At 43.1% G+C, this 23,152-nt stretch overlaps 1 protein-coding gene across 4 annotated transcripts in view; it reads right to left on the bottom strand.

The window, feature by feature from the left end:
* Positions 1-12,923, bottom strand: part of SSBP2 (single stranded DNA binding protein 2) — a 193,800-nt gene extending 180,877 nt beyond the window's left edge. For all 4 annotated transcript variants that reach the window (XM_065657718.1, XM_065657719.1, XM_065657716.1 and 1 more), the window contains exon 1: positions 12,743-12,923. In XM_065657718.1, the coding sequence (XP_065513790.1) occupies positions 12,743-12,801 (59 nt within the window). In that variant the 5' untranslated portion in view covers positions 12,802-12,923. The remainder of the gene's footprint in view (positions 1-12,742) is intronic.
* Between the last annotated feature and the right edge of the window lie 10,229 nt (positions 12,924-23,152).

The raw sequence follows: 23,152 nt of genomic DNA on the forward strand, positions 1-23,152 counted from the left end.
TGATCCAGCCAGCAGTTTTTGGCCGATGCTCGTCGAAAGTGTTTGTGTGAGACACAGAACAGGTACACCCACGATCTGCTGTAGGCATGCATGTACATTTCCAAATCATTTGTTTGGCTCACAGTCTAAATATTAAAACCACAAAGTCCTTTTTCAACTTCTTAAGTATTTTATAAGAGCTTTACTACATAGTAATAGGAGTGAAATACTGCTCAATTCAGTTGTATTGTTTTACATGAAAAATGGTTATGTTTTTATGACAAGAAAACCTTTTCCTGGCTATTATACCTTTTTTTTAATGAGTAATCCCACACAGAATTGGAGACTGACAGCGAGCAACTCCAAACTTTTTTTCTAATCTGACTTTGAATAATTAACTACAGACCTACAGGGTTTTTTGGGGAATATTGGGAAAGATTTATAAGTAACTATCTCCGTTACTAGAATTAATACAAATATACCTGCATCCAGTATTCCAGTCTGATTTTGGTTTTAATCATCTATTTAAGATGTTCTGTGAAATAATTCAAAATATTTTTTTTAATTCACTCTTTATAGATTCTGCAACTAAAGCTGGAAAAATTATGTGTCTTGCATCTTCAAAGCACAAGATACACCTTTGCTTTTTGCTGCATTATAGTCCCTCATTTTATTTCTGAAAGTATTTTAAAATATGTCTAACAAGGTTTGAAGTTACACGTGTCTACAGATATTGGTCTCGTAAGAGTAAACATCTTTCTTTTTATAAAGAATTAGATGTACAGATAGTAAAATTAAAAGTGACACTGAATTTGAAGAGCTGCAGCAGAAGTCAGAAACACCAATGTGTTGTACCTTTCAGATCTGCTTGTCAAGCATATTACCATTACTAGAGGCATATTTTTGCATTTCTCACACTGCTCTTCATCTTCTGATCAGAAGCTCTCCTTTATCTTTTCTAGCTTTGTATTTTTTTACATATTGTCCTGTGTGCGAACTCTAGGTGTTTATTTGTTGATCACGTACTTTTCCTATTCCAAACCAGAAAATCAACTTTCATTTATATTATTTTACAACATGCATATAAACACACAGGAAAAACAAACGTAATTCCTCAGGCCAGGATACATGCCTTTAAGTTTTTAAAGCATCCTCTCCATGTAAAATACTCCATAAATATTTTATTAACACTGGCATTATCACAGGAGCCTTTCTGATCTGCAGAAGGGAGTGTGGTGGCAGGGGGCACCAGCAGTTCTGCTGTCCACCACCAAAGATGAGTGATCCAAAGCTTAGGAAGGATTTACAGAAGCTGCACTGAATTCAGACAACTTTTCACTATATCATTCAAAGGCCTTTGACTTACTATTCACATTTCAAGGCAGAACTAGACAATATACACTAATTTAGCAGGGGTTTAATAATAAACAATTAAAGGAGCTGAACAGTTCAAGAGACTGTCAATGGAAGTCACAACCTTCACTTCTAGGGCAGTTTCAGGTTCGGCAAGGGAGCTTCATTATTCCCAAAACACCAGATGGAATTTCATTAACTCATCCACACCCCGACCATAGTGTCTATCAACTCACCACCACGACCTCATTTCAAGGGCTGGCCTAAGGAGGAGTAACCAGAGCCATCCAAAACTGGCCCCTGTTCTTTGACGGTTGGGAGAGAAGAACAGCAAATAAAGACATTTAGCATGGAGAAAGCAAAGGGGTTTCGGTTTATCAAATCTTGCTGTTGCAATTACAGGATCTGATAAAGCACCACAACTTCCATAGCAGGAGCATTGGGTGGCATCCTTACTTCCAGCCTCATAAATCACGGAATATTTATGACACGGTCATAAAGCCTGTCAGCCACATGATCCATTTTGTCCTGAGACTGTCAAGAACAACATATTTATTAAGGAATTATAGTTCCATTTCTGCACTCAAGTGTTTTCTTCGGAAAGCACAGCCCTTCCCAGGGAAAGGCCAACATGACAACACAGGCTACCTCGGGTTACCACTGATTTTTCTGTAATTTTTTCAACCTACAAAACCGTTTCCAAGACTAACACTGCCACTGTTTTATAAGCATTAAGTTGATAACCACAGAAAACATAGATAGTATTTTACCTTCCTGTAACTACCTGCAAAAATACTTAACCGCAACAGTGGAACATTCTTATTAACTTTACAAACCCATTAGATAAGGTCAGCTTCCAGTTAAGTGCTTCTACCTGAGCAACTGAACTTCACACCACAACGCAAGCCCAAAGGCAGACTGTAAAGCCTAAAAAGGATGGGAACAAGGAGTCTGTGAATTCTATGCTATGAGGCACTGAGGAGCTGGACAACCCTCAGGATCCACAACCACAGCTGACAAACCATACCTGCCCATCGGAAGTGTCATTTCTGACATCCAGATTTTTACAAAATGGTAATTTCCTAATTGATATTTGCACACGAAAAAAGGTGGGAAAAAAGCATGCTCGCAATACACTTAGAAGAAGGAAATCCACTGTTCTTTCATGGGTGGGTGCAGCTTGTAACTAAACCCCAAAAACTCCAATATACTTGGCCAAAGACTGCAAGCATTTTGAAAAGCCTCCAGAAAATAAATGGGTAACATAAATTATATTAATTCATATTTTGGCTCTTTTATCACAAATGGAGCCAGTTTTCCTAAAACCAAGATGTGGATGTCAAAGAGGAAGAGCTTAGGGGGCAGTCATAAGGAGGCACTTAGGAGAGTATGGCAGTGAAGCAAGCGAGATATAGATGAGCAGAATTGAGCTGTCCAATGCCACACAATCATGGAATACCAGGTTGGAAGGGACCTCAAGGATCATCTGGCCCAGCCTTTCTCAGCAAAAGCATGGTCTAGACAAAATGGCCCAGTGCCCTGTCCAGATCAATCTTTATAAAGTGTCCCATGTTGCGGAATTCACCGCTTCCCTGGGGAGATTATTCCAATGGCCAATTGTTCTCATTGTGAAAACTTTCCCTCTTGTGTCCAACTGGAATCTCCCCAGGAGTAACTTGTGCCCACTGCCCCTGGTCTTTTCCATGGGACTCCTATAAAAATGGGAATCTCCATCTTCTTTGCAGCCATCCTTTACATACTGGCACATGGTGATGAGGTCTCCCTTAAGCCTTCTCAAGGCTGAAAAGCCCAGTTCTCTCAGCCTTTCCTCATATGGCGGTTTCCCAGTCCTTGGACCATCTTTGCGGCCCTTCACTGGACCCTCTCCAGCCTGGCCGCATCTTTTTTGTACAGCGGGGACCAAAACTGAACACAGTATTCCAGGTGTGGCCTGACAAGCAACAAGTGGGACAATGACTTCTCTGTCTGACTGTCCAAGCACTCAGATGATGAGCAGGAATATTACATATTACATTAGTCTGGTATGGGAGAAAACAAAACCAAAAAAAGCAAGAAATGGAAAAATCTTAGCATGCCATAGCATGTGTAAAATATTTTTTAAAAGAAATCTCATGCAAACATAAGCTTGACTATCAAAAAATATATAGAAAAAAATTCCAGAAACAAATATATAAACACATTTAGAATATAAAGACAAGAAAGAGCCAATATTGTCTGTCAAGAAAAACCTGTCAGGTCAGTTTTGTTTAGTTGGAAGGGAGACTGCACAGTAAAAAGGAACACACGGATAGCTTACTATAAGTTAAGATATAAGAATTTTTATTCTTACTCTGTCACATGACCTCTATGTAAGCAAACATTCTTCATGAAATGAAAAAATGGTGTACAGCAACATTGAAAAAATAATGCAAGAGTCATTATCAGTACGTTTCTACAAATAAGAGAACGCTCCAAGAAAGCTCTTGTTATCCTAAGCCAATTCTATTAAAAGACTTTCATTAATGAGTTGTATATAGAAATGCAAAAGTGTACACGATAAGTTGGGAAATATTATAAGCCCTTTTGGGGACACAAACAGAATAAGGAAAGTTAATAAGAGAAAACTCAATACAGACAAATGTAGAGTACTACCTGCACAAATAAGAAATCAAATACAGAAATATGAAATGGGGAATAATTGGTATTATAAAAATAACCTGGAAGGCATGTGGACTGCAAAATGGATTATTAACAAACAAACAAAAAACCCACCAGGCAAGTGTTCTAGGGACTACAGGGAATATTAGCAGCAATGTTTTATATATAAAATGCAAGTAGTATACATTATCTCGAAAGAGAGCTGATTATTTCATTCTGCTCAGTTCTATTCTCTGACCTGGACACACTACTAATAATATGGAGAAAAAAACAAAAGGAGTCCAGAACAAAGAATCACGGAAGATCTGAAGGGGAAAAAATGACTCACCACAAAATTATCAGTTTATTTTTATATTTATTTTTTATATTTTTATATTTAATGAAGTGATAAAGAAAAAAAAAACCACTAGGACACTATGGTCTTGACTACTGCCACCTTTCAGTTTCTTAGAAAAGAAATTTTATGTTCTCGTCTGTTACCTTCCTGGGACTGGAAGAGAGAAATATCCTAAAGCCTAGAGAGGCACGCACAGAGGTTATCAAGATTTCTGAATTAACATGTTTGCTGCTATCTGAGGTCTTCTCTTGGTAGTTGAAAGAACATTTGTGTATTACCTGATCAATACCTAAATAATGTGGACTTCGGGGTCTGTGGCTCAACTGAGCAGACACCTGAAAAAGAAACTTCAGCTTCAACCCAACCTGGACCAGCACTCCTTTCTGGCCATCATCTAGCTGTGTGCTTGCTGGTGCCCAAAGAAGCTTTTGCAGAAAACTCGTAAAAGCAACTGTTTTGAGCAACTGCTAACTACCTGCACTGGCAGAGCTGTGCAGGGTCGTGCCCTTTTCTGCACCCTGAGGGTTCATGGAGCCGTCATCACAAAGCGGCTCTACCTAATTACAATGCCACCCTGAATCACACGATCGTGTATTTGTGGTCTCCCTCACTACAGAAAGCAGGCTTGCAAGTGCAAGTATGCAACTGTCCACCCTGGATAACTTCTGAGCTCGTTTTCCACTTTCAAGTATATCCAAACAAAAACGACAGCAGCCTCAAAAAAAATAAAATTACATTTCTGCAAGTTGCTTCAGCTGTTTGCTTTCACGGGAACACCAGAGAATGACCTCAAGAAGACAGACATCCAGGAAATCAGGCTTCACCTGTTCTATAGCTCACAGGACTCTTGTTTCCATCCGGCCCTGGACTACATCACAGTGCAAGCTAGGCAGCTGTACCCAAAGATGTCAGACTGTGGCGTGGAGGGGACCATGCTGCAGACAGGTCCTTCTGAGACCACCTGAAATGGTCCTCCACCTCCCGGCATGCCACAGGATGCCTCTGTGTCATAAACCACCCAGCTGAAGCTAACTCTGTGCAGAGGATGAATTATTTTCTGTTCCTCATCTTTTGGATGCGAGACATGATACAATGGTTATCTCATCCTTAGAATCAGTGGCAAAAGAGACTGTGGAAGTCGTACGTACACACCAGTGGTTTCTGTGATGCTCAAAAAAAAATTCAGAACTACACAGCTCAAACTGGGCACCCAATAATCAGCAAATATTTTTGCTTTTCACCTTTCTGCACCTTACTGCTGTTTCTACACCTTACTGCTGTTTCTACAATGGGTGGGCAGGCAAGAGTGGCTTGATGCATATTGACCCACACACCATCGTGCTGGGCATCAAAGAAACAACATTTTCTTCCTCTAGTAACAGCTGTGCTATGAAACAGCAAGTCAGTCATAAGGAACATACCACATGACAGCAAAATAGCAAATTATCAAATAGCTACTTGTTATTAAAACAATGCTTTATTCTGCACAATAGGAAACGCAAAGTTTTTCCAGAGGGGGAAAAACAAACAAACAAACAAAAAAACCAGTGAACGTGCAAATGAGACAAAGTAAGAACAACACTTAGTACACATCCCTATTTTCCAAATTAAGACAACATTATTGAGCATGCAAGTACAACACCCAGACACTGCACTCAGACACAAACAGGCAACTATTTCAGCTGCTTTTGAATGCAGATCCCACCTGTCCCTTCCGAAGCTACAGGGTTGAGGACTATCACACACCGCTCTGTCATTCCAGTCAAGTCAGTATTTCATAGTAGCTTGTAGGTTTTACCTTGGGGATAAGACATTTTACCCCTCAGTCTCACAAGTACTTGCTGGCAGCAAAGGAACGGTCATTTCCCAGTACCTAGAGGGACAGTATGTTTCTCCTAACTTAAAAAAACCTTCCAATTCCTGACCTGTCTCCTTGAAGGCATTGCTGTCCTGGCTCCACTCCCGGTTTTGCACCAGGTCTGTGGTTCTTGTCTAGATCCACCAGCTCCCACCCAGATTGCTGATCCCAATGTCAGCCCCCTTAAGGTGCAACTCTTTGTCTCCTCTCCCCAGACCAGTCACGTCCACCCACTTACTCCACCCTCCTCCAAGAGCCAAACCTTGTTATCTCAGCATCCTGGCATCTCACGGCTGCAGGCTCCAACTGCCCAAATTCACACTCTCCTTCCCACCAGTGCCCAGTCCCATTTTTTCTCTCCAAGCCACTCCTCTGATCCCCGAATCTGCTGCTCTCCCAGCAAAGATGAAATATTCAGCGATTACAGTTAGTAAGCCCTAGGCATATGCAAAGTGGTCTTTTTGGAGAAGCTTGTGTCCTGGCTAAATTCAGATGCTTTGTCATGCAAATAGCAAAAGACACATCCCTGGAATACAATCCCTCATCCTTTTTCAACTAGTTTTCAGGTGTTTCAAAGGGTTGCGGTACTAACAGTCTTCCACAGTAAAAGTTGTGAGAATTTATAAACATTGGAAAACAAATTTTTTCTTTGCCTGGTTTTCAAAATGAGACCAAACATTTCAACCGGACTTCTACACACAAAGAAATTAAATGAATCAGCACAAGGCTTACATATGCCATTATAAACTCTCCACCCAACCAGTTAAAGTTTGGCAAAATTATGAAAATCTTGTTTGGCTACTTTAGTATTTGTGATATTACCATATGCCTGTAATTGAAGCAAAACGAATGATTAATATATACTGGTTTGCTAACTACTGTCTCCTCCAGGAAGATTTAATTATCTCTTAGCCAAGCCCGAATCATATTCGCTGTAGTCAAGAGTGCATCTGCTGTATCCAGTGGGTCTGAGTGGGCTTCAAAGTCCTTGCTCTTCAGCAGCAAAACTTTGCTTGGCACTACAGAGCCTACGAAAACTGCAAATACGGAGCCTACGAAAACTGCAATCAGACACCTCATGATGTTCATCATCAAGGAAAAGCACAGGACAAAAAGACCTCGACCTTTCGTGAGTGGATCAGTTGCACAGAGGCAGCAATGCAGAATCTGAAGCACCTTTTTTTTCCTTGGTTCTTGCCAGTTCAGTAAAGTATTTGTATGTGCTTAAGTGTATGGAAACAAATGACCCTGCCGTCAGCAGTACACTTAAAATTCAGGTATGTATTTTGGGGCACTGTTGCACTGAAATTATGTTTCTATGGTCCACCACACCTATCATTCCAACTGCCAGGACCTCCACCACAAAAGGAGTTATTCTTACTGGTCTGAATTGCAGCACATACATGACCTGAAATACTTTCATATGCTGTCCAACATACCTGTGCAGTGTAAAGGAGTACCTGAAGCACTGTGATCAACAACAAATACTGAGAAATAGTTCCTACTTCCAGAACCTTCTGTGTTCTTCCTTATTAAAAAGTATATTCTCCTAAAATCGAAAAAAATGTTGTTCACAGACTCCCAGAGCAGTATACCTGCAACTCTTAAAAGTTAGATCTGATTGATGAAATCAGTCCATGAAACCTAAATTTTGCAAAACAGGCTGGATTAAACTAGCAATTTTGTTTCCAATGGGAAAAAAAAAAAAAAAGAAAGATCAATATACCTTTCACCACCTGAAACCTGAAAAACTAGCTCACCACTTCCAAGGGATGAGCAGCAAATTTAACATTGAAGGCAATTAATTTTAATCTGTATACTATTCTTATGTAGCATGTAGCTTACAAACATTACAGTGAAAAGAGGTAACCTAACTGTTGAAAATTCATGTAATGCTGTCTTCCCAAATCTGAGGGGAAAAAAAAAAAAAAAAAAAACACCACACAACAATACCATAACAAACTATCTCCAGAAATCCACGAATCCTCAAAAGCCTTCAAAAATTTGTTTTCCTGAACGGCAGCAGAATCAAATGAGGAAAGCATTGGTGAGTTTTTCTCTATTTACAGAGAACCCGACTGGCAGCAACAAGAAAATGACAGAAATCGTGTAAATTCCACTCCACTTTCCAGCTTGGGAAGAGAGATCTATCAAGGCAGGCGCCCACACCATCCATATAAAGGAGTTGTACATCCGAACAGCCAGCCACCCAAAACAGACTTCAGGAGAAACAACAAAGTAGACATCTTCTTTCTTCTTCAAAGCAGCAGCAAAGTGGAAAAGGAAAATACCCGTCTTCCTCCATGAGACCACCTGGCCAGGAGCAAACTCAGGAGACGTTTACAACCCAGGTCATGCAAAAAAATAGGGCAAGAATACTATGGTAGCAGCAATCAAGTGTTCTCACTTTCTGTGTCCTCCTCCACTTCAAGCTAAAAATCAATGAATGACCGACTCTAACACTTGCTTCTATGTTGTTATTTTGATCATGCATCCTTTTATATCAATGTAAATCACAGTCTCTAGTCTTCCAGTTAATTTTTAAACAAAATCTGCATGTCTGCTGAGCCCAAATAAGGTAAGGGCATCTTGGGAAAAAGACTACTTTTTAAGACCACAGAAAGATCAAGACAACTGAACGCAAAACACGTAATCTCTTCAGAATTTAGTTTTCCCTATATGCTCTTTATTACTATTTTTCTATGTATATTTTCTAACTTAAAACATTATGTATAGCTAGGGAGTTCCATTTGCAAATGCCTGTAAAAGTCCTGTTTGAAAAGCTATATAAGATTTGTATAGTCTCATCCTTCTTTCCGCAGGAGTAGAAGATTACACAGTTTCACCATTCATTGAGATGTCAGGAGATCCAAGATCTTAATCTGAATTAATCCGATTTTAAGGAATAAGGAAAAATATACATATTTACTGTGAAGAGATAACAAAAGAGGATGCTTAGAAAGATTGTATTATTTTTCCTTTTACAATGTCAGTGAGCGTTATTTGGCCCTGGCAGAACACGAGTGGTGGATGAGCTACTATTGTATTAATACAACTTTCCCACCCTTTATCTGATAGGAATGGCCTGAACTCAAACCACAGCTGTTCCAGAACGGGAAGAAGGAGCACAACACTACCCATGACTTTTCTCTCATCTTCTTCATGCCTCACAGGTACCATGTGCCTTCATTTTTAGTGTTTTACCTAGCCGTGCTGCAGTGTAGCTCTCTGGCATAAAATTAAGTATCACTTTTCCCAAATTCATCTATCTACACTTCACATATGTTGTTAAACTACATAATAAAGATAATTTACCCCAAAGGTCAGGGACCAGTGACAAAGGGAAAGACCATAAAACGAATGCCATCTTTGGAGCTGAAAATTTGCCAAGGGCTACTACAAGTGACTTGCAAACGTGTTCATTTTAATAGAAATTACATAATATCAAAGGAAATAAATACTAAAGACAGCATATAGTGAGATACCACACTACAAATATATTTGGCACTGGCTTGGTCTGTAAAATATATCACATCCTTGATTACCAACAACATCTGAACAACATACATCTTTTCCACACTTGATAAATACTCTTTTCACACCCTAGTCCTGCTGCCGGCAGACATCCTCATGGGAAGAAACGTGTTCCTTATAATTAGGCCGTCCAAACCCGAGGTAGCATATTTAAAAAAAAAAAAAAAAACTTCCTTATTATTATAAGCGTATTTTAGAGATCAGTTGCTGGCTACACATTTTAGATACTTAAAACCTTGAGGAGACACAACAGCGTTCTATTCTAAAAACTTCCAAATTAAATGTAATTATAATCCTGTTCTTGATTAAATAAATACTCAATGTATCAGTCAAACATACATATTTTCTCTGTGGTTTTCAAATGAACACAATCTCATGCAGAAGTCAGAGCTGTATCTTTACAGAGATATTTAATTCAATAGCAAGTTTTCCGAGCAGAACAGGAACTCATGCATCACCTTGGGAGAAGCATTGCGTGGCTGTAAAACAATGTCATGAGAAAAAAAAATATATAATCACAGGTTTTTGGATGTCAAAGAGAAAGCGTATGTAAATAACACTGATGTAACCTGATCTACTAAGAAGACACTTGAAAAATGTAATACAAAAAAATCTGGAATGTAGACTATATAATTGTATTCCACATAATAAACTCTTTTTTTTTCCTTTTTCATTAAAGGATGGTTATGCGGGAGGAGGAGATGAGAGAGGAAGAGGGTGTTTCTAAACTCCCAGTTGTGTTTATCTATGAGTAGATGCTACCAAGAAGTTACCAATCTGTCAAGTCCAAGATTTAAGAATGATACATTTCAGTGTTTTGCATAAAATAATCTATACATCAGGAATCCACATTCCCAGCTGTTACTTACAAGGAGTGGAAGACAAAGTGTATTTAAATCAAACAGCACCATCTAGCAGGCCCCCCATAACTTTACTTAGGAGGGCAGTTGCTACTTGGCAGTAGGTCAGTTTGGCAGGCTTGCCCTGAAAATTATTAAGCATTTTCATAACGCATGAGATATTATGTGCTTTATGGCAGCAAAAATCCAGAAGAAAATTCGGCTACAATGAAAGAAGAAGACTGAAAAAACAGCTTGAAGTTTCTCCCCAAGGACCAGAACAGTTGTGTATGTGGCTTGTATTGGGCAGTTTCTGCAACGCAGAATTAAAAGAACAAGATCTTCCTCTGATCCCGCAAGCCGCAGCCCTATAGATGTGTTTTATCTAGTCCCACAGTGTGACCCTATTGTGCCCTTCAGGAACCTAACAAGTGTATTGGCAAACATCAGCAACTATGTAACACAAGAAAACGGTTTAATTGTATAATTTTGCTATGCCAATAAACAGTGTTTCCACTAGCCACTACAGTAATTATTTTTACAATTATTCCTATACTGGGAGTGAGAAGTGCCACTAGTTGATTAGATTTTAGTGCCCAAGTTGTGTCTCCCACTCCATCTCAGCAATTAACATCCCACATCGGCGCTGCCTCTGTCTTCCTCTACCTTTCCATTGCAAAGTTATGGGTGAAATTCCCAAACATAACGACACTCTAAATTTCCCCTAGCATCTCCCTCTCCTGTAGCAACAGAGATGCCTGGCCTGCCTCCGTTCCAGCAAGCATGCATGCCAGCCTCTGGAATTAGGAAGTGTCTAAAATACTGTAGGGGAAAAAAAAATAAAACACCACCACCACCAAAAAAAACCCACAAAAAACAACAAACTTCTAGGTGAAGGTTCAAGACAAACTGCCTGAAGGGAAACTCATCAGTATCGAGCCTGATGCTAAACGCAATTCTGGATCCACGCGGTTTCTGCAGCGGAGAGGTTCAAACCTGGTTTCTGCCCGGAGGTCTCCACCTCCAGACCCCCTCAGCAGCCTCACCCCGACCTTCCCCGGGCTGAAACCTCCTCCTCCTCCTCCCCACACGGGCTTTTCCTCCCCCCTCACCACCGTCGCCTCCCCACCGTGCTAAACGCCAAGGAGCCGCCAGTACAACTTAAAGACATGCCGTCCATTCCAAAAACTCGTTTTCCTCCCCAGTTCGTTCCTCGCCTGCCCTATCGGCAGGTCAGGGGCAGGGAGGGAGGCACCCCCAGCCCTCCCGCTGCAGGGGGGGCCGCTCCGCGCCGCTTCCCGCGGTCGCTCCCCGTAGCCGAGGAGCGTCTATATGGGGAGGGGAGAGGGAATAAAGGAGCCCCTCGCGCGGTTCAGCCCAAGATCGCATTAGCTTTTTTTTTTTTTTCCCCCCGCGGGGAAAAAGAAAAAAAAAAAAGTAGTTTTCGCAGGGTGTTTCGGCACCAGTCGGATTCAGGCTGGAGGGGTGTGAAGGAGCCCCGCGGAGCACCGGTACCCCCCCCCCCCCCAAAAAAAAAAAAAACACAACAAAAAAACACCAAACAAAAAACCCACCAAAAACCAACAAAAACGGGGGGAAGCCCATCCCGGCAGCACCTTTGTTCGGCGGGGCGGGAGCCGGAGCGCGGCGCCCCCCGCCCCGCGATGCGATGCGCCCCGGAGAACAATGCGCCGCGGGGCCGCGGCCGCCGGAGCCGCGCGGTCCCGGGGAAAAGTTACGAGGCGGCGAGTTGGGAAACGGCGGGAGGCGGCCCCCGCCAACACCCCCCTCCCCGCCGCGTCCCCCGTGTCCCCGGGCCGAGGCTCTTTGTTACCCAAGTTGTCCCGGCACCTTGCGCCGCCGGGTCCCGCGGAGGGCCGGGCGGACGGGAGCGAGCCCGGCGCCGCTCGCCCGCCCCGCGGAGCAGCGGCCGCGGAAGGCGTGGGGGAGGGGGGGGTGCCCGCTGACGACCCCCGAGCCCGGCGGCCGCTGTCCCGCCGAGGGGACCCCCCTCAGCAGCCCCTCCCGGCCCCGCGGCGCGGCCCCGGCCGCCTGCCCCCTCACGCCGGGCCCCCTCGGTGCGTCCGGTCTCTCGCCGCGCCCGCCCCGCCGGCAGGAAAGTTACTTTGCGCGCAGGGTGCGCGCCCGCGGACAGGCGCGGCCGGCCCGCGGGGCTGTACTCACTTCTCCCTGGCCTGGCTGTCGGACGGGACGCTGCTGTTGCTCTTGCCTTTGCCGTACATGCCTGCAGAGAGCTCCGACTGTCACGCACCTGTCAACCCATCACAGCCTCCCCGGGAACAGCCCCGTCACCATGGAGACGCCGCCACACACACACCCCATTGGCCGGCGCAGCGGGCAGGCACGCCCCTCGCGCGGTGAGTGACAGGCGGAGACCCGGACGGGCTGCTCCCTCCTCCTCCCCCCCCCCCGCCCCCTCGGCTCCTCCTCCCCCCCCGCTCGCGCTCTCCCTTCCCCGGCGCAAGGGGGAATTAGAAACGGTTCTAGAAGGATTTTAAACAACCGGCTGTTCCGAGCGCTCGCCACCCGCCCGCCGCCGCTGCCGGCGAGGGAGAGCGCGGCGGCGACCTGCAAACTGCGGACTGGACTCGCTCGGCAGCCGGCGCCGCCAGCCAGCCCGCGGCCTCCCTGTCGCCCGCCCGCTCCCACCGGCCCCTTCCCTGCCCCCTCATGTACCCCGCGGGCCGGCGCCGCAGCCGGTGCCCGGTCACCCCCGCTGCAAACCCACGCCGGGGAGGGAGCTGTGGTGGCAGGGGTGGGCGCCCCTTCCCCCTCAGCTCCCCGCCGTGGCCCCGCTCCCTCCCCACCCGCAGGCTTGGCGGCCGCCAGCTCCGGGTCACCTCAGGCGCACCGCCCGCCCCGTGCCGCCTCAGGGACGGCCGCGCCACTGCCCCCCAGAGCCCCTTGGAGCCCCCTAGAGCCCCGTGGAGCCCTCAGAACCCTCAGAGCTCCTCGGAGCCCCCCAGAGTCCTCAGAGCCCCCTCAGAGCCCCCCGAGCTCCTCAGAGTCCACAGAGCCCCTGAGGGCCCTCCGCGCCCCCCGGCGCTCCTCAGAGCCCCCGCCCGGCCCGCACCCCACGGGGACCCCCCCCAGTTCCCCACCGGGCACCTCCCACGGAGCCCCCTTATTCTCATCACCGAAAGTCAAACACTTTCCCCCCGACACAGGCAGGGCCGGGAGAACTGTCCCTGTCAGGGGAGGGCGAGCCCCGGACGTGTGTGTTCCCTCACAGCCCGGGGGTACCGCGGGCCCGAGCCCACACCAGCGCTTAGAGACTGGAGGTTGGGAGGAAACATTTCCTGAACCAAAACAGCGTGTCTTAGGAAAAAAAAAAAAAAAAAAAAAAAGAGCTCAAAAAAAAAAACCTACAGAAAATTCAAGGAAATGCTTTGGTTTTTTTTAAAGGTACATTGCAAATAATTGCGTGCTCCAGAGAGATTATAGGAAGAGAGGAGCCACTGGGACCATCTACTGCTTTTTTTGAAGTACTCCAGTCTCTGGTTTGTTTTTTTTTTTCCCACTTTGCCAAAGTATAATCCCAAATTTTATGGATGTTGATACCTGCTTATCTTTACAAACCTATGACCGATCTGTTAAACCTACTCGTGTGCAAAGGAGGAGACTTTTAGTGTTTAATGTCAAGCCCTTGAAGTGCTTTTTTGGTCAGACCAGGCTGTGAATATGCCCATCTCACCCTTGTGTTGGCAAGCGAAGGTCACAAACAACAAGGACCACGCAAAATTCGAGGAGGAGAAGCTGTGCAAGGCACAGACCACCAGCATCTGTTTATCATTGGAGCTGCAGGGGAAAAAAATTATATATATATATATATATCCTCTGGATTTTGAGCTGGTAGAGTGAAGGGAACGGCTGGTGAGTTGAAATGGTTGGTGTGGGGACTGAGAGTATTAATGAGCGACTGGAACAAATTAGTGGAGCAGCAGAGACACGAGGAAGGAGCGAGAGGCTGAGGAGCCCGAGGTCTGTGTAGCTGCGATTCCCCACCACAGGCACGGGTTGTGTGGGATGTGCGCTCTTGCAATTCGCTGCAATAATTCATCAGGTTAAAGCATACTGCCACAAAAGCCATTTTGTGCCAAAGTTGTTTGTCTGTCTTGGGGTGTTGCCTGCTTTTTTTTTTTTTGTATTAACAGGTCAGCAGGAGAGAATGGTTGGAGTGCGTCTGATAAAAGAAGTCAATTCAGCTTTCCATGCAGTCCATGGGCGCTGGTCACCCCGGCCTCCACAAGACCCGGGCTCCTGCTTAGATCCAAGTGATGCCATCGAAACTAGAGGAAGAATGATGAGCAAAGGTGGCCACGGTGGGTTACGGTGGGAAAAGAAATGAAGTGGTAGGAGAAAATGGGAATGGAAAGGTAGGAGAGGCTAGAAGAGGAACCGAAGGAGGTGAAAATGACTGTGGGTGAGAACAAGAAAAGGAAACAAAGTACAAGAACAATGCATTTGGGTAATAAGAGGGGGGAAAGACTAGGGAGAGAATCTGAGAAGAGCACTTTAAGGAAGCGTGAACTAATGGGAGGTGTTTTGCCCTGATTTGTACCAAATAATACTCACATATCTTGTACCGTGGAGTTCAGGTGGAGGCTAGCCATGTGACTGACTGCATTCAGTGTGAATACAGGTAGCAGAAAGTGGTACAAAGAAAGGCAGGGAAAGAATCAGAACAGAGAACAAAGAAGGACTTGGATTGTGGGTAAAATATTTAAAAATATGAGTTGCTGAGGGAAGCGAAAGAGTGAATGTGGATATCTGTGGGCAAACACACAACGGGTATTTGACACTTACTTTAGTACAAGATCATCGTAATCCAGAATATATTTTTAATCTAAATGCTTGCTTGCCCTTGTGGAAGAGCCATTAACATCCCATCGGATACGTTGACTACCTCCTGTCCAAGGCTTTGTGCTGCCACCCATCAGCCATAGTATCAGCACAGCTTCCACATGAAACTGATAACAATGGTAAAATCCTTCCTGGGCAAGGCAGTCGTCTTTGCATCTTCCTTTTTTTTTTTTCCTTCCTTCTTTTTCTTCCTTTGTGAAATTTCTTGTTTTGTTTGCCTCAATAGTTTTGATTGATTTGTTTGTGGTTCGAAGGGTAGGGGGTTATTTTGAGAAGATGGCTATGTCAGTGTTGTGTCAGCCTTGTATGGGCAAAAGTTTTGTTCTGGAAAAGGACAATATTGAGGTGTTTCCTAAAAATGCAATTATGAGATTGCTGTAATGTCCTTGGATATGCATTCCATGACAAGATTTTCACAGCTGAAAATGCTTTGTTCCTTTTCTTGGTGTAATTTATTTGCATTTTCTTGATTTGTTTTGGTCTGAAGGACTGCAAATGCCCTACATGTTTGTAGCTCAAAGTGTGATTTGGGGCAGAGTGGAATGAACTTTGAGAGGGCAGGGAGAGACACTCGGACATGAGCAGGGTGGCTCCGTTCCCAATAACAGTGTTAAAACTCGTTCTCTTCACAGGTCTGGTTCCCAAGCTACCATTAACATTCAGGTGATGACTCTGTAATTTTGCTTAGAGATCCTTCCTTCAGTGGAAAATACAGAAATAGTGCTAGCACTTATTTATTATGCATATGAAAAATAGAGCACAAAATGGAATAAGGTACTTGTAGGACTCTGCTGTAGATTTGCCAGGCTAATGTTACAACTGCCTTTGCAGGAATGCTATCATGGTGTATTATCTGTCAGCACCATACAAACAAAACGTTGTCACGAGGATACAGAAGTTTGCTTAGTAAGCAGGTGAATTAACATGAAATCATCCAAATAGTCTTAGGAAGTTTTGTGTTATTAATTCTTTCTTCAAGTGTTTATACACCTATAGTATCTGTGTATCTGTTCCCTTGCTCCAATCATTTTGAGCACAGACACTGCTCTTAGCAGTAAGAGTTGCATCTCATGAGGCCAATACTGTGATTAACGAGATTTGAGGCACAAATGCTGAGACAAATTTAACTTTCTAATATCAGAAATGAAGATCCAGTGTTTGTTAAAAAGGGGGCTGAAGGGGTGACAGTGCTTTAAAGCTTCTCAGTCCGACACTGGAAAGGAATTCACGATGTATTTTTAGAGTGTTATAAAAATCTCTTACATAATGCTGATTAATTCTTAGGTTTTAGGGAAGAGCACGGGGCTTTGTGTGTAAGAGCGTTGACCAGCTAAGCCACTGAAAAGGGCTGGTTTGGGCTGGATTTTTTTTCACTTCTTGGATGCAGAAAGCTGCAATTATTCAATTATTACAGGATTTTGCTTTTGTTTGGGCATGTATGAATATTTTTCTGGAAACTGCGTCTTATTCTTGGAAGTCTTTATCATTTTAAAACATATGTTATGTTATAACACCCTGTCTGAGATATAGGATAGCTACAAACTGGGTGGGTTTTTTTTCCCTCTCTCTTACTGCAGCTAGTTACATTATGGATTAACGTTAAGAATGTCTGCAGTGAAACATTACTTGTGTGGTTGTGTAAGACTTACTTGAACAATGTAACTTATGTTACAGAATCATGATTTTCCTCATATACTTACAGTAATATGTACAATTATTATATACTTCCGCCTATTCTGTTGATTTACAAAGTCATCAATTAATCTAACTGGCAGGTTTCACACAGCTTTTAACAAAGGGCTATTCAGGAAATGTAAGTCAGTGAATGTTACTCCCTTATTTTAATTCTAGTTATATATAGTTATTGTGTAGCTGGAAGGATTTTTTTGGACAAGATATCATGGGAAAGAGATGCTTTTTTTTGGTCTTTTTCAGCAGATATGTGACCAAGGCAGCTTTGAAGCCTTTCTGAAGAATCCTTCTTCCTTCTGTAGGATGTTTAATCTCTCTGTGGAGTTTCTAACTATGAACTTCATTCTGCAGATTTTCATTCTTGTGCCATACAGATGAGGAAGAATTGCTCAGGTGAGTGAGATGAGCCCTAAATCATTATTGGAGAATGAAGATAGGAGGCATGCGTGGGTCACAAGTGCAAAACAAAAGCTTTATTTATCCCTCTTTTCCAATCGGGAGGAAATAAAAGTAATTGTAGCTCAGCGGTAGGGAGAGCAGTACAGTAAGAGAAGCTGCAAAGAAAGGCTCACTAATAACCTGTTTATCACCCAGATCTTCTGCTGGTAAGGGCTCTCTCTTTCCCTCCATGATACCTTTTATAGGTGATCTGCAGTTCTCCTGGAAGGAATCTCTACCACCACAAAGAGCCAGTGCTGTTCTGCGGTGTTTGGTTGCCTGAACTCTTTCCTGCTAAAGGACATTGGTGCTGTGAGATGCCAAGCAGCTCACTGAGGGGAGCTGGAGACATCTCCCAGCACAGAGCTACCGGACAGGGAGAGGCACTGCTGTACACTAGAACCAGCGATCTGCTGCAGTTACTGTCCTTGGCTGTCCAAGGCTGTCCTTGCTTTCTCACTCTCTTTCTCCCATGAAATTTAAGTTGTGTCCCGGCTTTCCCCTTGCACTTTCTTTTTCCAGTGAGAATGACAGTTTCCTCCTGTCCTTGGAGAATAAGCACAGATGCTTTGCAGTCTCCTGTTAACGCAGTTCATCCATGCCAGGGCCAGGACAAACCTGAATATGTTCAGCTTAGAAATAAAACTTATTAAGAATAAAACTTTCATTAGTTTATTGCTCTTGCTGCTAATGATGCAGTTGCTCACAGATGTAAGTATGTACTCTGGCTTCCAGTTTGTGTACACGTGCAGTTCAGAGTATTGGAAATTATCTGTAAAGAGCACACAGTCTGAACCTAAGTTCATCCAATGGAAAAACACACATTTGTGAGTACTGGTTTCTTCCATATTAGCTCTTAAGGCTTTTTTCTGTGGTGTCTTATGTGGTTTCAGGTCTCCCTGACGCAGTTTCCACCAGAGGGACTTTCAGAACATCCCACTTGCTCTCAGACACACAGACACTCATGTGTGCGCCAGCTATGGTGCTGGCTAAGGTTTGAAGTCATGTTGCCTCTCATGCTGAAAAGCTCAGATACAGTCTCCCTCTTCTCCCCAACCACATATTTTCACTTAAAGAACTGGAATTGCTGCTGTTTTGTCAAAATTGGTTGATTATTGGGTAGTGGTTTAAACTTTTGACTGACACATACATAAAAACCTGCAGCGTGTTCCCTCATTTCTTTGGTTAGCATGGCTAAAACTGGCTGGTTTAAGGTACCTGACTGAAACTATATGTTAACAGAGAAGCCGGTCTGTGAAAACAAAAACACACAAAAAACCCTCAACACATAGCCTCAGTTATTAATAATTTGAAGGATGGCTGAAAGTCACCATTGCCGGTTCAGTGATGTGTCACACCAGGAATGTGATTCTGCGTGCTGTATGTGCCAATAACTAGAAGAAATACAGCTTGAAAACTGGGGATATGGGTGAATGTGAGGCTAAGCTGGACCCCAACCCTACACAAAGCTCCACATGGGCAGATCTGTCTTTGCATGACATCAGTGCAGGGATTTGTGGGTGAGGCCTTTGGTGCTATCATGCCTTAGTGCCACTTTCAGCATTCAGTGTTATGGAAAAACAAACAAAGCAACAAAACCCCCCACACCACAGTGCAGTAATCACATTAGCAGAATCAAAATTGCATTTATTTTCAGGGTTTTCAGGGTCACTGCACTCAGCAATATGTCACAGAAAAAGGATGAACCCAGTATGGAGTTGCCGATAATTCCAGAGTTGGTCTGACACATGCAGACTGCTGTCAACTTCAACAGGCTTATTTAACACATTTATTTCTTTTGGTTTTAGGATTAGTCAAAATGCAATTTTGTGAAGCTATACTGATGAGGTTGAATATTATGGGCTGTATGCCTGGAGTTGCAGGCCTTGGGTTGCACAGGTGTAGCAGCAGAAAGACTTCAGCTTTAGCCAGCAATTAACCATGATTAGGGGATATAACCTTTTCAGAACTCTCAACATTTTTACATTTATTAAGTTCTGTTAGTAAAAAAAATGTTCCCAAGCAAGCAGTAGTACTCAAAGTGAAGATGCAGAGAAATAAATGGCCAAAGATATAATACTGTGACAGCTTTGGCAAACCTTTACACAGTTTTGCAAAACAAACGTGATGTTCTAGTCTCTGCGTAGGTCTTTACATTAGAAGTTCATACTTAAGACAAAAGATAAATAAAATGGTTCTGTCTCTCCACATATTTACTGAGCACATATTGGTGAATTAAGTATCATCCCAGTGAAGTACCATATCAGCCATACTCTATCAACACATTCAAATGTACAGGAGTTTTGTGGAACTTTCCTGCCTTTTTTCATGTGTATAACCTGGGAAAGGTAGGGAACTGGGGCTGTTGAGCGTGGAGAAAAGGAGGCTGAGGGGAGACCTTATCGCTGTCTGCAACTACCTGAAAGGAGGTTGTAGCATGGAGGGTGTTGGTCTCTTCTACCAAGTAGCAAGTGATAGGACAAGAGGAAATGGCCTCAAGTTGCACCATGGGAGGTTAGGATTGGATATTAGGAAAAATATCTTCACAGAGAACGTTGTGAAGCACTGGAACAGGCTGCCCAGGGAAGTGGTGGAGTCATTATCCCTGGAGGGGTTTAAAAGACGTGTAGATGAGGTTCTTAGGGGCATGGTTTAGTGCAAGACTTAGGTTATAGTTGGACTCGATGATTTTGAGGGTCTTTTTCAACCGAAATGATTCTGTGATTCTATGATTCTGTATGAAATGTGCCACTGGACTCTGATAGCCTCTGGACTGTTACTTCATTTGCTTTCAACACCAACATTTGAGCTTCTTCTGCTTTTTATGAATTACTTGAGGTTTTAATGTTCCATAGAGAAAAGACATATTGAAAACTCTTAACATTTCAGCCTGTTTTGGACCTGGGGCCCAGGGGGAGGGTGGTGATAACTAAAAACACTGGCACATACCAAATCAAAGTTTACCAGATCTGACTGATTGTTTAACAGCTGGCCAATAGCAGTGTTAAAATTCAGAAAGAAAACCACAGCATTATTCATTAATTTGTATTTATATAGGATTTGTTTCTCTTTAACTTCCAAGAGATCACAGATTCATAAATGAACAAAAACATTACAGGAATATAATCCACAGAACCTTTCCAAAAATCCAGCAAAATAACAAAGAGAATTGATTAAAAATGCTTGATAGTGTATGGAACCAAGAAAGGAAAAAAAAAGTAAGATAATGTTGCTCATTTTTCACACAGGCTGTCACTGAACTAAAAGTAGATGGAACTTTTTTTATTTCTCAGTTTCAGGTAATACATGCTGCAGAACTTTGTCAATATCCTTTGGCTTTTCCTGGGTAACTGGGAGATATGAGGAACTACCATAAATTCGGTCCCCGTTACAACTGTGTGTTTACAGGCACAACTACTCCAGAGGGACCAAATTACCACTGTTTCATTCTGGGTTGTCTGTAGGTAAAGAAGGGTAAATCAGGGTTTTAATGGGGCAGTGTCACAGCAACAAGGATGCACCTGCTTGGGAGGGGAATCCTTTGCATCTAAACATCTTCTGTGACAACAGTGCTGAGGAGCTCTGAAGATAATTGGCTACTTAGGTTCATCCTTGATTCAATATTTCTTGGTTTCTATTCTGAATAGGTAAACAGGTAAAAGGCAAGCCCCCTCTGTAATGTTAACACATGAATATTGTTTTAGAGATTTGTTTTGGGGTTGTGCAGCAGATTGTTTTGTGAGACAGAGCCTTTTATAGAAACCAGACTATTGCTTGTATTCTTTGGCATTTCCGTGTTTAAAAGCTACTTGTGTTTACACACACACACACACACACACAATATTTTTCTTATATATTGTTCATCTGGTGAGGAAGAAATAAAAGAAGAAATTGATACCAGTCTGCATATGTGTTCAAAAGCTTAGTGAATTCTTCAAGCTCTGCTGTGGATCAGATTTCATGAAACTGCAATAAAAAAATCCTCTTTTAACCTTGTCTTTGTGTGTTCTGAGGTGGGTTTGTAAGGTTTGAATTACTAGATAATCACCAAGAAGTCTCCTTTTCCTGAGCCTGCAGCTGGAAAATGGACAGTTTAATATTAATGGAAAGAACAAACTCTGCTTCTCCTTTCTCTTCTCTTTCTTCTCTGCACTTTTGCTTCATCGTTTTCTTCTCTGAGGTCCCTATCCTGAAATTGCCTTTGTGGAGGTCGTGGATGAGCCACAAGCAAAGAGTAGAGCCCAGTTTTTCAAAATACTATATATCGACATCAGTGAGTGTCGCATGGCACTGACTTAAGATTATTCAAGATCAAAAAATCCAATTCATTGATGTATGTGCAATTATTGATTCAACTGAGGAACTAATATTAATTTGCAGATTTTCCATATTAAATACTCTGCCATCACCATGCCAGGAGGAGGTATGGAAATGATCACTTCTGGCATCTGAAAGAAGAAAAATATTAAGAGTTTATTGAAGATGAATAAGCGCAAATAGTTGAACTCTAGTAGAAGTAAACAGTAGCACAGCAGTTGTAGTATGGTATATATCCACACCTATGCTTTCTGTACAGCGTGAGCATTTAACTTAAAGATGCCGTTAACTTCCATAATTTAAAGATATATCTAGGAAGTTTTCTGGATAATACAACTTCCACTGCTGTTCACCTCTAGATCCATTCTGGCTTCACTTTCAAACAAGTTGAGCACAAAATTGAAGTTAATTGCCCAAGTTTAGCACATCACAATGTTTTAAAGGGCTCTTACTCATTTTTTTTCTCATTTACGCCAACTGCTGGAAATTCAGTGTTGACAAATGAGAGAGGACAACCCCGATGCAGAGTCTCCAGGGACTGCTAGGTCTAAGGCAAACATAAATTTAACCCTGGTTGCTTTTTCTAGCACAAAGGAACATTTTGCACATAAAGCGATGTGGGGGCCTGTTGAGAGACTACAGCAGTCATGGAACTGGATGGAACTGACATCTCTCCATTTCTGGATATAAATGGTATGCTTGAATAAAAGCCGTTGCTTATGACTTCTCTGCTGGCTTCTTGCATGAACTGGATCAGCTCTTCTCTTGTTTTGGCCCCTGATAGATTTTTTTATGGAGACAGAGTGGTTCTCATGGTTGAAGCCACTTGTGTTCTCCCCAGGTGGTCTTTCTGTCCAGCAAAGGGTGGTCCTGTGGGTCTGTGAGGAGACCCAAGTGCTGGTCTGAGCAGCTGGAGCAGGGCAGGTTACAAAATGAGGTCCTGAACAAGGGAACAGAGATGCCTTAGGGCTGCCTTGGAAACAGTGACTTCTCCCATCTGTTCTCTCCTGTTGAGTTCTCCATAGACTTACAGCTGGTAGCCCGGCTGGCATGGCATTTTCGTAGGATATCTGAGTAAGAAGCCTGAAATTGAAGGTGAATTGTGTTATTTAAAATATTTATATTTTATTCTTTTTCCTGCCCAAGGTCAAAGTTTATAGCCCAGCTTCATGATGTTTACCTGTCCTGTGGTAGCCTTTTTTCCTTGGTGATTTAAAAGTGGGCTTGAGAAGCAGAGATGTTTATTTCTTCTTCTTTTTTTTT

Source organism: Caloenas nicobarica, chromosome Z, assembly GCF_036013445.1.
Source record: "Caloenas nicobarica isolate bCalNic1 chromosome Z, bCalNic1.hap1, whole genome shotgun sequence".
Taxonomy (NCBI): domain Eukaryota; kingdom Metazoa; phylum Chordata; class Aves; order Columbiformes; family Columbidae; genus Caloenas; species Caloenas nicobarica.